We start from the raw sequence: 15000 nt of genomic DNA, 5'->3' as shown, positions 1-15000 counted from the left end.
GAGAGATATTTAAAGAATAAAGAAATGGTCCTAAAGTTGGGGGACCACATCCTCACATATAGCCAAACACATTACCTTCTCTTGTGTATTTAGTGCCTCCCTTCCTTGGAAATTTTTGCCACAGCCAATACTTTTAGGCAACTGGCGGGAAGTGACTTGTTCTGCGTCCACTCCTTTGCCAAGGTTGAACAACCAATGCCTGAAAGCAAAAAAGTGACTTATATTCTTTCTGGATCAATTTCTGAGGAATTCAGAGGCTCTATTTCTGTCCACTTAACTACCTTTGCACAATAAATCTGCAATTAATAAACTCTTGAATTGATATCTGGATCCATGCTACCCAGTATAGTAACAGCATAATAACAATATATTTTTTGACAAATAGCTAGGGTTCAGACTAAACAGGAACAATAATTTTTCTTCAAAACCGGTCTTCTCTGGAGGTAACTGTGTAATTAATAAAGAATGATATACTATTTTCTCAGTGGTACATGTTAACAATATACAAACTATCTGCATGACAATAATAAATCTAATGAATGATGACTTGCCTCTAAATATCTCATTTCTAATGCAGAGCAATATTATTCAGCAATAACAACTTTCTTCTTAAACCCAGAACTGAAAGGCATGGCATGTACATACATGCCATGCCCACACTGATTTTACTTTATTAACTGTTCTTACACATAGATGGATCCACTTGTACTAAGTCACCAATGAGCCAATTATGAATACTACTTGTCTCACCTTTTCCTTGATTTTCAAAAATATTTTATGTTATCTAAAATTGCCAATACTAATGTAAATAACGTTATAGTAATTATAATGTCTATAATAAAAATAACACCATTGAAATAAAAAAAACTTTTTTATCGCAAGTTCATGGAAAGGTGAACTCAGGTGAGGTCAAAAGGTCTACTAATTGACTCTTTTGTGGCTATGCACTAGCAGAGCCATATATGTGCAGAAACATTTCACAAAAACTTCTAAAATGAGCACAGCACTTTCCTGGCAACATTGGGTTAAAGAAACTACTCACTAGGAGGGGGATAAATATAATTTACCTGCTTAAAAGGATTGATTATTACAGGTTTGATTCTTTTTTTGCACTGCTTATCAATACTGCTAAAGTTTAGGTTAATATTTTGGTGTTTCCCTAATGAGAGAACCCCAACAAAAATTGTCTATACTTTCCTTGTAACATATGAAAAAAAGAGTAAACTTGATTGAAATCCTAAGAAAATGCTGTTTTTTTTTTTGTAAACATTTACTTTACTTTCCTGTTAAAAAAATATATATACATATTTTTCAAAATCTATTTACCATTTTGAATAGGAGTGAAAAAAGTAAAATTATGGAAAAATTTAATTTCATAGCACCATTATGAGAAATTTCTTTATCAATTCATACATAAACTATTCAATGACAGAAACTTGAATACAACCTATAATTCATTCTAAAGTATGACTGTATTTCCTGCCAAATATGAAGTATATAACTTCATCAATTATTCACAGACCCTCATTAACATTAGTATCCTTGGAACATTGTCTCTCTCTTTCCTTCTCTCATAGACACACACACACATACACAAATACTTTGTCACACTTAGAAATAATTCTAGGAAATAGGATGTTATTCTTCTTACGCTGTTTTATTATCATATCTGCCGATTAGTTGCTGGAGAGACAACTTTCCCAGGTCACCCATTGTGTTGCAGCCCATCTCCTCAGTGAGTGAGTCGCCAAGCTTTCCTCCTAGGTGACGTACTTTTCCAACAGGCAAACCGTCCCAAAGTTGGCTAACTTCATCCTGTGGTAGGACAGTCTGCTGGTTTGGCTTGTGAAGACCACATGCCAATTTGCTAAGCATCTAAAATTATATAAATGAGGAATAATTAGGACTTGATTTTAAAAATTAGCATATTGTATCTGGGTAACATGGATAACTTGTCATAAAGAAAAATACATTACAGTGTGTAAACTCATTGGAGAGATAATATGGAAGCTACTCAACAAAGATAACTTTGATGAAAAAGGCAAAATAGCAAATATTCATGTGGGTCTGGCCTGCAAGCCAACCATCCAGGAGAGTTGATAATAAAGCCTAATGCCTGGATTTAGGTGCAAGCAAGATACCGAGAGAGCTTGGGTTAATATTCATTTGAATAATAAAAATGGTTTGTAGATGTACAATAAAAATGCATACCCACATAAATCCCTTGTTATCACTGAATGATCATTCGATCCTTACTCTATAGACTTCATTAGCTTGATAATCAGGCTCTTTCTAAAGTTAGTCTGTTTAGGTGTGATTATCTGAATGTAGTACATGTGCAGAATGGATTACACATGGTACAAGATGGTTGACACAGGTCTATTGCAGAGGTCAGTTGCAGGCTAAATGGCTATCCTTTACTATAGAAGGTTCTAAGAAATTCACAACTGGGAAGTATATAGCAAAACTGAACACTTGGGGAGTACATTAGGAAACAAAAGAAATAATTTTTTTTTTAGTTTTTCAAGTGCTAGCTCTAGTTACATTTTTATCTTTCTTTTTTTGAACTTCTGGATTCATCAAGATCTTGTGTTGAATAATATAAAGTTAATTTGATTAGATTTATTTTTATTTTCCTTATTTCTTATTTAACTATATCTCCATTCTTTTACTAATCTATAACCCAAGCTGTGTTTTGCAGCTTTGGCTAAAGGGAATAATTGTTTTAGTATGTTAACATTAAAAATAAAGGAGCAATCCTTTCCTTTAAATGCCTTTTCAATATTAAGGCCTTTCTGTGGCATTCCAAAACCCCCAACACTGTTTCACATTGTACCATGGTCACCACAATACACAATATCATCAAAGTTTGTACTGACATACAAATTTTGAAAAAAAGGGGATATTTTTCTTAATTTCACATAAAACAATCATTAGAAAACCATTAAAGTACTTAATGTGCTGGCATGATTTTTAACTACAAGCAAAATATTGTGGGAACTTCAAAATAAAATGGAAAAAGTACCAGACTACTTTGCAATTTATATTGTTTATACACACCACTCTTCCCTTTGCAAGGTTGTGGAAGCATTCAAATGTACCATGTCATATGCCTCGGAAATGTTGGAAATTCTTACCATGTCATTCCAATAACCATCATAATTGACTTTAAATTTTACCCATATTGAGTGAACATGTATTTGCTGTACTGCCATAAAAGCACATTTTATGCACCTTTACAATAGAGATTTGTATCAAGAAACTTACAATGCAATTGGTAATCTGTGAAAATATAAATCTCTATCTGAGACTATGTGAAATATATCTGAAAAATTTTGGACTCTGATTGGCTGGCTGTAGTGTATGAAATTGTATCAAGGTAAATCTGATACAAACCGAAAAGATGTTTCAACAGGTTCCACTAATAGTTGCATAAAGGGCAAACATGTATCGAAGTGTTAGGTTTTAGAAATTCTACAAAAAAGGCCTTTGGTAATAGCTTCAAGTAAAGAAAGCACCATGTGTAATATTGTGATATTCTAAGGACTGATAGAACTTGCATTACTGGTAGTTTATAATACTGAGAAAGTGGAACTAAACTTCTTTCATCTATACATCCTTTGTACCGACAGCTCTGAATACTATAAATTAGGAGTGATGCCCACTGTGAGTACTTGTTTGATTGTTTCTACACATAGATGGCTACACTTGTACTAAGTCACCAATGAACCAGTTACGAGAACTGACTGTCTTGCCCGTTTCCCTTTTCTTTGATTTACAAAAATATTTTAAGTTATCTTATTTTGCTGTTACTAATGTTTATAACATTATAGTAATTATAATGTTTATAATAAAAATAACACCATCGATATTCATAGCACTAGTAAAAATATGTTTTTCCTGCCAATTCAAATCAAGTAAGGTCACAATTTCTATTAATTGACTCCTTTGTGGCTAAGCACTAGCAGAGCCATCTATGTGCAGAGACATTTCACAAAAATATAGAAAATGAGCACAGCATTTCCCCCTTTTTTTATTAATTTTCCCCAACAGCATTGGGTTAAATAATAGTTCAGTAGCCTTAATCAATAGTAATCATTATCATTAGCAATGATTATTACAGGTTAAGAGATAATCTTGTTATTCCAGATAAATAAAACATATAGAAACTTTTGTAATCATTACAATCAGAAGTGGAGTAAAGCAGGAATAAGACAGAACAAGTAATTGATAATATATACAGGATTTCCTAATAAAAATAAAGACTAAGCATAAAAATGTTTGCACACAGCTACCTAAATTTACCAACTGCTAATAAGTGTCAAGAAATATCTTTCTTTCTGCCAGTACTCATTCAATTACTTTCATTACTTTGTTCAGTATTCAGTAAGGGTCATCTAAATTATCATTAAAGGATTAGATCATTCATAAGTTTGGGCATGAATAATATACTAAATAGCCAACCATAACCCATTGGCCACAGGTTCACTGTAGTTTTTTTGGTAGTTTTGTAGCAAATAGATGGGTCTGCAAAGGTTCAGCAACCAAGGAGTCAATTAGTGGGCACTAGATTTCCCTATTCCTTGACTTTATGAGTATTATAATAATATCAAAATATTAGTAACAAAAATAATAGACTTATAAAAAAGAATCTTGCCAAAAATCAAAAGTGTAAAAACTAAAAACTTGTGGAGTCACATCCGTGTAAAGACAATCATTAAACTAAAAATACAGTGGATATGGCATGTATTCATGCTATTACTGCAAATAGGTTAATCCTTAACATAATTACTCAAACACTGATATTTTGTAACATGCACACCAGCAATTCTTCTATTATAACTCTCTTTGATAAGGATTTGAACACTTTAGGTAATATATAAAGGGAACAGAACTAAACCACTAAAACATTCAGCCCCAATGAAAGCACTGTCTAGCCAGAATATACATTAGATTCACTGATATTACCCATCTATTTACATACAAGTTTAATCATAATGATTTGGATATCCAAATACAACACCAGGTTAACAAAGTTGTTTCCATAGTACACCCTCAATAATATGACACTGTATCTGAATATATGAATCCCTTCTAACAACTGTTCACTGGTAGTGTGTGTCTAATGAAAAAGATGTGTAATTTCCATGAAGCTAGTGTAGATATGGAATAGACAATTCATTTGTGTTGCTCATATGCTAGTGTTTAGTTCTATTCTCTCTTGGTGTTACCAAGTTAGTGATGCAATTACTTAAAAGATATCTTTATATTTCACACTCTGATCATCACCTCTATTTATACAAACTATGACATGCAAATGGACTCAGTTTAGACAAAATATAAACAAAATGTATAAACAAACCTTATTGTGAGTAATCCCTGCTGAACATTTGAACCCTGTTTGTGCCAAAACAGCTGCTCGCATCTCCTCGCAAATAAGTGCTGCATAAGCTAATCTTACATTATCCCAGTGGGGATGGTTGGAATCAAGAGGCAAAGCTGCATCCTCTTCATTTTCAAAAACATTGTTTAACCATTCAAGAACACCCTTCTCTCTGACTTCTGGGGAAATAACATGCTATTAATGTGATTACTTTCTCTTCTCTTAATATCTTACTCTTCAATTATCACTAAACCATGAACAGACCCACTTGCAAAAATCGAAATTAGCCATCTTGCAGTTGAAAAAACAAGCACCATTACCACATACCTTGCTGGTCCCCATCCTCAGTCTTATCATATCCAACAACCCAGCTTGACTTCAGCATATCACCGGTAATGCGGGTACCCTTATTCTTCTGGATCCTCTCTCCTACTGTTTGTGTTAATTCAATATAGGCTTCATCTATGCTGGCTCTCTCAACACAGTCACTGAACTCACACAGAACCTTTATAACCTCTTTACCAGCATCTCGATACCTAAAAGAAAGAAAGAGAAATAGATAAATTCATTTAAATTATCAAAAGAAAAAATCTAAATTAATCTGCAAATTTGGCGGAAGGCTGAGGTAACGGGAAAGACTCGCCACCAGCGCACAAACCTCTTGGAGAGTGATTAGACTCATTTGGCATTTGGGAGGGGGATTTGGCATTATTCCTGTTAATAAATGAGTGTGGATTGTATTATCGGGAAAAGTGCCTGCTCTAGGGAGGATGCTGTTCCCATGCTCAGGATCCTATTCCTTGATGCCATGAACAGCTATGCAGGGTGTATTGCAGAAAATTGAATATTATGGAGCGAGAGAGAAAAAAAAAAAGACACCAATAACAAAATGTTACTTGTTATTATTATTGCACAGAATTATGGACTACCTTGAGAGATGACATGGAGTCTGTGCAAAAAAAACGGTCCAATACCATCTTGATAAAGCAAATCGAAGGACAAATATAGACAATAGAAAATGCTTCTGCAGTAAAAAAGAAAATAACATTGCAAAGGGAACCAGATCCAATGGGTTAATGGTGTGGCACTGGAGAGAGGAACACGATACAAGAATGCTGCACTTATTTTTAACAGCAACATTATTCTTACATGGTCATGAAGGCAAATGCCAAAAGTATTGCATATAGTGTTTGTGATAATAATGTTAAAGGCTCTATCAAACAGATGGTAAATATTTGGTACCAGTATCTGCTAGACATGAAATTCTGATTTAGAAAAACAAAATACTCCTTTTATATAAAAAGACAAGTTACAGAACTGTCATACTATCATCAATGTTTTATTAACATCATGTTTCTAATTTAACTTCTGATATTCCTTCCATACTATCCATAACACTTTCATGCATTATACTTTGTGGTAAAGCTCTGAATATCCTTCACCGACACTTACTTGGTGAGGTTAGCCTTGCCACGATTTACAGGCACCTGAACCAGATGGATGTCAGGGCACTTCCCACGAGCTTCGTCTCCCCGCATTCCTCTCTTGACACCAAAGGCTCGGGCTTCATAGTTGACAGCAATAATTCTGGAAGAGGTATTAAAATAAATCAAACAAATATTGGTATCAAAAGTGGTTGAATTTATATTCTGTCCTGTAGAATTGTTACTTATAATATTGAAATAGATTTCTCACTGAAAATGTGATGTATAATACATAAAACCAATTTTTTTCAATGTTTGAACATATAAAGTTGCATAAAATAAATGTATAGTAATCTAGAAATGGTGAAATGGCAAGCAACATCTAAAAACTGTCATATAAAAAGATACTACATTCTAAAATATTTAGTGTGAGCCACACAGTTACTTAAAACAGGTTCTTTATGCATGTCTTGTCTTTGCAATAAATCTACTCAATATTCTGCCCTCATCTACTCAGATATCCACTCATAACCTACCCTAGACATCCACTGTTTACCACAGATCTACTCCTATTCTATTAATCCACATCCATATCTAAATCAACTAGTTCCTTGATTAACCCATCCAAAATATTTATGTCAACTCTGCAAGGAGTCCTGCCAACAAACCAATTAACCAATCAGTATACCATGACAAATATGGAACCTCCTCTGTTTGACAGAAACAATAATACCAATAACTACTAGTACAACAACAACAACAACAACTACTACTAATGATAATAATAATGCTAACAGTTATAATAATAATAGTAGTAGTAGTGGTAATAACAATAATAACAATAACAATAACAATAATAATAATAATAATAATAATAATAGTAGTAATACTACTACTAATAATAATAATAATAACTATAATGATGATAATAATAATAATAATAATAATAATAATAATAATAATAATAATTATAATTATTATAATAATAATAACAATAATGACAATAATAATAATAATTATATAAAAAATGATGAAGAAAATATATAATAATAATAATAATAATAACAATAATAATAATAATAATAATAATAATGATAATAATAATAATAACAAAGAATATTGTAATTATTATAATAACAACAACAACATTAAAAATAATAATGATAAGACTATTAATAATAATGATAATAATAATAATAATAATATGAAGAAGAGGAAGAAAAACAACAACAACAACAACAGCATTAATCATAACCATCATTAATTATAAAGTTCTCCAGGCACACAACAAAAAAAATACATAGCTCACTCAATTCTACATGGTCAAAGCCCACGCTATCCACAGATTATGAGAGCCCTTAATGGAATACATTAATTAACAAAGAAGAGGACTGAGCCACTTACCCACCACCCTTCCAAGAGTTGTACTGAACCACGGCGGCCGGGACCCCTTTTATCTGAGGGTTGTCCCGTTCCTCCACCTGCACATAGAAGCAGTCCATGTCTAAGAGTACCACCACTCTGTCTGTCATCTTGCATTAGTTTGGTCCTGAGAGAAATAACTGAAAAAGAAATAAGAGAAAGCTGTATGGGATGGTAATGGTGAAATTAACAGAAATATCTTCAAAGTTTTAGAGAATGATGATGGTTCCTAAATTTGTACTGGTTGGGAATCTATTTCAATTAAAAGTTAGGCAAAAAATTACAGAAAGAATGATAATTACTGCTCTACAGGATAGAAATCCTTACCTTTAATTATATAAATATCTTTAGCACTGTTATCAGCCACCAAAGCTTCAGTATCTCAAAACTGATGATGTGCTATAGGGGCAGTTGTAGTGCAATGGTAACAAAGTATAGCTGGGTCTCAAAGCACAGAGGTTCAAGGCCTGGCTATGGTCCAAGGTTTGGAAGGGCATCCACTCAGGGAAATGTTCTCTCAATGTCAAATCAAGAGTCCTCCAAAAGAAGGTACCGTTCTAGCTCTTATGATGGAGCTCATGACATAAAACTGATCATCTTGGAATTCCTTACGACAATCATTCAGTCTTTTTCTTTGGTATCAGTCCAGAAGCACTCCATGACAAACACTTACTCAAAAGATCAAAATCATTAAATGCACTTAATCACTGTACTATCAATTATTTACATCACAAAAGGAAAAAGAAAAAGAAGAAAAAGTTACAACACCATCAGCTACTTTCATTACTTGCAACCTCTGAGCAAATCTCATCCCAGAGTTCTCCCTTCCTCCTTGATGAGATAAATTCAGATGCTGATATACTGGCACTGATGTCCCTAACGTTCATTGGGTCGAGAGGGAAGTTTTCCTCACTCGATTCTGATGAAAGGGAGCTGGACAAGATGGTGCTCAAGTTTGTCGTATTGTGCAAGCCTTCACTGGCAGATACGGTGGATAATACTTCTTTCTGCTCTTTGATCACTTTGTTGTCCTCCTCCTTTTCAACCACCTCTTTCTTGATTTTCTTGGTTCCTCTCTTCTTCTTCATGTTAAAAGTTTTTCTATTTCTTCATTATGACCAAGATTAGGTTAATTCTGGCCCAAGTTCTGAAAAGAAGATCCAGAGTAATTAATTGTTTTATGAGGTGAGTAATGTAAAGTTAAGAGGAAAGAGACAGCAAAAACATGCAAGAGGGTGTAAGAAAGGAAGAAAAAGTGAAGATTCACTTATAACATAAACCATGTAAGAACATAACTTGGAAGGAAAAATGCAGTGAAGAAACTCATCAGGAATGATCAAAGATGATTCCCTTTCTCATTATGGATGCTATGTAAATAAAACTACACTATCTATCATGATATGAATAAGGACAGCTGTTACTGGTATAGTAACATTGTGTGAGTCTATTCCTAGTTACCTGAGGTCCCAGTTTCGTTAATTTTCTTGCTTGTTATGGTAATTTCACTGTGTTATGACTGTGGAGGAAAAAGCAATGTTACATACTTTAAGGAAAAGATTGCTTTGGTTCAGAAATGTAAGTGAAATACACCAATACCTACCATACATAAAAATCATTCTTATTATTGTCAAATCTTAAAGATACTTTTATTCATTCAAATTCCTAAAGTTTCTGAAGATACTGATGTTATTAAATATTGTTAATGAAATTCACATTTAGTGGTTAAATATGCTAACTGTCTTTCATCCCCAGTTAAGAAGAAAAACTACAGATGACTGGCTAATCTACAAGAGAATCAAAAGTCAAGAAGATAATCTGGCCTTAAGCACTCCTGTACTTATATCTACTCAATATGCTTTTAAACTCATCCCAGCTCCAAATTCTTTATCTGCAAAATCATATGTCCAAACAATGGCACATACAATATCAACTTGAGGTTTGGTTACCTAACCTGCTTACACCTGCATTCAAAAAAGGTTATCTAATCTGCTTCCACCAGCTGTCAAAAAAAAGTCATTATCTGAATTTAAAATGCAGTTATCACTACAAAGCTAATATAACCCTACCATTTTTTTGGTTTTTTTTTCAATATCAGTAATAAAGGGGGGGGGAAAGTTTTGAAATGTCTGGGGAATAGAATACAGAAGGATGTTAATATGAATACATCACAATTGGTAAAGTACTTTTTAGGTATGATTTTATAGCTTATACAGTATCCAAAACCAAGAAAGTGGATATTCATGACCATGTACTGTTATAATCCAAAGTTTCTGAACCCCCCTCTCCTGCCATTCATACTAGGCTACGTGATAGATTACATGAGGTAGGAGGGTTGGAAGGGAAGAAGGGTCTGTAAGGAGGGGCATAGGGGAGTTTTTCACCCATTTGCACACAAAATGCTATACTACTAAAGTGATATCATGATACCTTTATTCCAGGGATCAATATCACATTATTATAGCATATTTGTAATTATAGCAACTACCAACTGTGAAGCATGGGAAGGAATCAGGCATCTCCTAAACATATATATAAATGTTGGAAACTCTATGCCTTTATGCCTACTGAGTCATGGTGGAAAAACATGACTTGATACGAAAAATAGCTTGGAGTGACTTAATTTTAACCAATATTCTATGTCTTTCTTTCAAATTAGCAAAATTCACAAAAGATTCATGGATGATCACAGTCAGATTGGACACAGTTCATTCATCCATCCTAATGAACAACCTACATCTTCTTGAGCAGTATATATAGTCTTCTTAACCCAATCAGCATGGATGGCAAGAATACATGCCATGCCTGCTGTAATACAGGTTTATTTATTGTATTTACACATAGATGGCTTTACAAGTGCTTAATCACCAAGGAGTCAGTTATTAGTCCTACCTATCTCACCCATTTACCCTTTTCCTTGACTTTTGCAAGGTCTTTTGCATTATTTCTTTGTCTTACATGTTACCAAGATTTTAATAACAATTTAATAATCATAACATCTATAACAATAATAACTGTATCGATATCAAACATATTAAAAAGAAAACACATTTTCTCGCCAATTCAAGGAATGGGAAATCAGGATTGGTCAGTAGGGCCTACTGATAGACTCCTTTCCAGCTGAGCACATGTGAGCCATCTGTATGTAAAAGAATTCACAAAAAACTACTGGGGACAGAACATAAATCCATGGTGGTCGGGTTTAAGTTACTGATCTGTGCTATAATCATAAGCCCTAATGTGAAATTGATCTCAGATGTAAATGTAAATTTAAGAGGAATTGTGAACTAGGTATTGAGCCACTGCTTGTTGGCATGGTAGTTAGATCAAGGGTGGTAGCGTGGTAGTGGGAGTTTAATTAATACATATATTACATCTATATTCTTAGGCCTTTCAGAGGCATGCATTATTTCTATTTCTATTTATTTTTATATTTTTTCTTGTAATTCATGTTTGAGATCAAATTAAAAAAAAAAAATCAACTTACCATCATATCATCATATGAACTAGTTTGCACACACACACACACACACACACACACGCACGCACGCACGCACGCACGCACGCACGCACGCACGCACGCACGCACGCACGCACGCACGCACGCACGCACGCACGCACGCACGCACGCACGCACGCACGCCTACCCCTCTCTCTCTCTCTCTCTCTCTCTCTCTCTCTCTCTCTCTCTCTCTCTCTCTCTCTCTCTCTCTCTCTCTCTCTCTCTATTGCTATTTCTATCTCTGTCTCTACCTCTCATTCTCTCTTTTCACCCCCTCCTACCCCTCAACTTGCCTACCTGTCTGCCTATCTCTGTATTCTCCATCTCTCTAATAATATTAGTCTCTCTCTCCCCCTCTCCCTCTCCCTCTCCCTCTCCCTCTCCTTCTCCCTCTCCTTCTCATTCTTCTCCTTTTCCCTCTCCCTCTCCCCCTTCCCTCTTACTTAAAATAGAATTCTACTGCAACTCCTCTATTTTTATATCCCTTAAAGTCACTTATTTGAGTATTCAAAGCTACAGCCAGAATAAATACATAGACTTTACTAAAACCCTATCTAAAAACAATATATGGTTAATCTTTACAGTTTGGACTCACTAAGCTAGGTAATGCCACAATTAGCGGAAAATGATCGCAGAAAGTCCGCTCAATACTCTTCAATTTCAGCTCTCTCTTGCCATGCATACTGAGGTGAAGATAATGTTTACACAAGGGGGTATCAGGGGTGTGAAATTGGGGACTTAGTCCCAGGCGGGTGCACCTGTACTGTAAAGAATTACCAAATATATTATGCATATGTAAATTTTACACTTAAATTACTCTTTGCCTTTATTACATGAACAAATTTCTTAAGTTTGCTTTTTTACTTCATTAAAAATACAGATCACTAAAATGCACACCTATCATTTTATGGTGAAATTTTCATTACACTTAAGTTAGCTATGTAGCACACACTTTTTTCCTTGGTAAAAATAAAAACTCTTTTAGTTCAATTCTTTTCCTTTCATGTGAGATTTCAAATAAGCAAAACTGTTCTTAATTAGAGTGTTCACGTTTGTCTAAATCAGAGTATGCAGCTTCGAGTTTGTCTGAAAATATGTAGCTGGCATTTTGAGTGAGCAGCCGAGATATCAGGTGCTTATCATAAAGTTTCTGGTCTGATTACTGAAGGTGTGTAGCCCACACTAACAGCTTGAGTTACTAATCATGTAACAATATGATTCACCATAGGGACTGAGAACAATTGGTTAGTTTATCTTGTTCTAGCTAATTCTTTTATTACAAACCTTCCACTGAATTTTAACCTGAAAATTGAGTCAGACATCTGAAGATGACAGATATACTGAGCTGCATATTAACAATTCCTACCAAGTCAGGCTAAAATCAAATGAACCTCAAGCATGAGAGTCTTTTATTTAATATGTTTCTTCCTCTCTCACTCACAGCCAGCTAGACAGAGACAGATGGACACACACACACACAGACATATTTTTCTCTCCTTTACTTCTCCCTAAGTTTAGCTTTCTTATGCCCCTCTCTTCCTGCTTTCTTTCTCTCTCACTCACACTCACACTCACACTCACACTCACACTCACACTCACACTCACACTCACACTCACACTCACACTCACACTCACACTCACACTCACACTCACCACTCACTCACTCACTCACTCACTCACTCACTCACTCACTCACTCACTCACTCACTCACTCACTCACTCACTCACTCACTCACTCACTCACTCACTCACTCACTCACTCACTCACTCACTCACTCACTCACTCACTCACTCACTCACTCACTCACTCACTCACTCACTCACTCACTCACTCACTCACTCACTCACTCACTCACTCACTCACTCACTCACTCACTCACTCACTCACTCACTCACTCACTCACTCACTCACTCACTCACTCACTCACTCACTCACTCACTCACTCACTCACTCACTCACTCACTCACTCACTCACTCACTCACTCACTCACTCACTCACTCACTCACTCACTCACTCACTCACTCACTCACTCACTCACTCACTCACTCACTCACTCACTCACTCACTCACTCACTCACTCACTCACTCACTCACTCACTCACTCACTCACTCACTCACTCACTCACTCACTCACTCACTCACTCACTCACTCACTCACTCACTCACTCACTCACTCACTCACTCACTCACTCACTCACTCACTCACTCACTCACTCACTCACTCACTCACTCACTCACTCACTCACTCACTCACTCACTCACTCACTCACTCACTCACTCACTCACTCACTCACTCACTCACTCACTCACTCACTCACTCACTCACTCACTCACTCACTCACTCACTCACTCACTCACTCACTCACTCACTCACTCACTCACTCACTCACTCACTCACTCACTCACTCACTCACTCACTCACTCACTCACTCACTCACTCACTCACTCACTCACTCACTCACTCACTCACTCACTCACTCACTCACTCACTCACTCACTCACTCACTCACTCACTCACTCACTCACTCACTCACTCACTCACTCACTCACTCACTCACTCACTCACTCACTCACTCACTCACTCACTCACTCACTCACTCACTCACTCACTCACTCACTCACTCACTCACTCACTCACTCACTCACTCACTCACTCACTCACTCACTCACTCACTCACTCACTCACTCACTCACTCACTCACTCACTCACTCACTCACTCACTCACTCACTCACTCACTCACTCACTCACTCACTCACTCACTCACTCACTCACTCACTCACTCACTCACTCACTCACTCACTCACTCACTCACTCACTCACTCACTCACTCACTCACTCACTCACTCACTCACTCACTCACTCACTCACTCACTCACTCACTCACTCACTCACTCACTCACTCACTCACTCACTCACTCACTCACTCACTCACTCACTCACTCACTCACTCACTTACTAGAAATTGATTTTTTACTATTTACTGTTCACCCAGGCAAAATCCAGAAATCTAAGTGGAACAGTTGCTGAGTTAAAGGCAATCATTTCATACCTAAGAATGACCATAATGACCATAAGAGGCATCTGCACCTGTCACCTGCAGCTATGACTCTTAGCACTCTGACAAAGGCCAATTAACCTCCCCAATGCCTATTCTGGAAAGACAGGCTAATGCTTCATTCAGAACTCCTCATCCAATGAGTTGGATGAGGAGAAGATGGACAAGATGTTTTGACCTTTCAAAACCACTACTTTACGTCCATGACAAGTT

At 35.9% G+C, this 15000-nt stretch overlaps 1 protein-coding gene across 2 annotated transcripts in view; it reads right to left on the bottom strand.

The window, feature by feature from the left end:
- Nucleotides 1-15000, bottom strand: part of LOC125027062 (DNA polymerase eta-like) — a 32519-nt gene that overhangs the window by 16678 nt on the left and 841 nt on the right. The window contains exons 2-9 of one of the 2 annotated variants that reach the window (XM_047615905.1): nucleotides 9688-9745; nucleotides 8557-9376; nucleotides 8212-8369; nucleotides 6836-6970; nucleotides 5711-5919; nucleotides 5363-5562; nucleotides 1652-1875; nucleotides 76-199 (exon numbers count right to left, since the gene is read on the bottom strand). In XM_047615905.1, coding sequence (XP_047471861.1) covers nucleotides 76-199; nucleotides 1652-1875; nucleotides 5363-5562; nucleotides 5711-5919; nucleotides 6836-6970; nucleotides 8212-8339 — 1020 coding nt within the window. In that variant the 5' untranslated portion in view covers nucleotides 8340-8369; nucleotides 8557-9376; nucleotides 9688-9745. The remainder of the gene's footprint in view (nucleotides 1-75; nucleotides 200-1651; nucleotides 1876-5362; nucleotides 5563-5710; nucleotides 5920-6835; nucleotides 6971-8211; nucleotides 8370-8556; nucleotides 9377-9687; nucleotides 9746-15000) is intronic. The other variant, XM_047615805.1, reaches the window with a different exon arrangement.

The sequence above is a fragment of the Penaeus chinensis genome, chromosome 1 (genome assembly GCF_019202785.1).
Source record: "Penaeus chinensis breed Huanghai No. 1 chromosome 1, ASM1920278v2, whole genome shotgun sequence".
Taxonomy (NCBI): domain Eukaryota; kingdom Metazoa; phylum Arthropoda; class Malacostraca; order Decapoda; family Penaeidae; genus Penaeus; species Penaeus chinensis.
The sequence above is the reverse complement of the archived record's forward strand: the minus strand, read 5'-3'. Positions and strand labels throughout refer to the sequence as shown.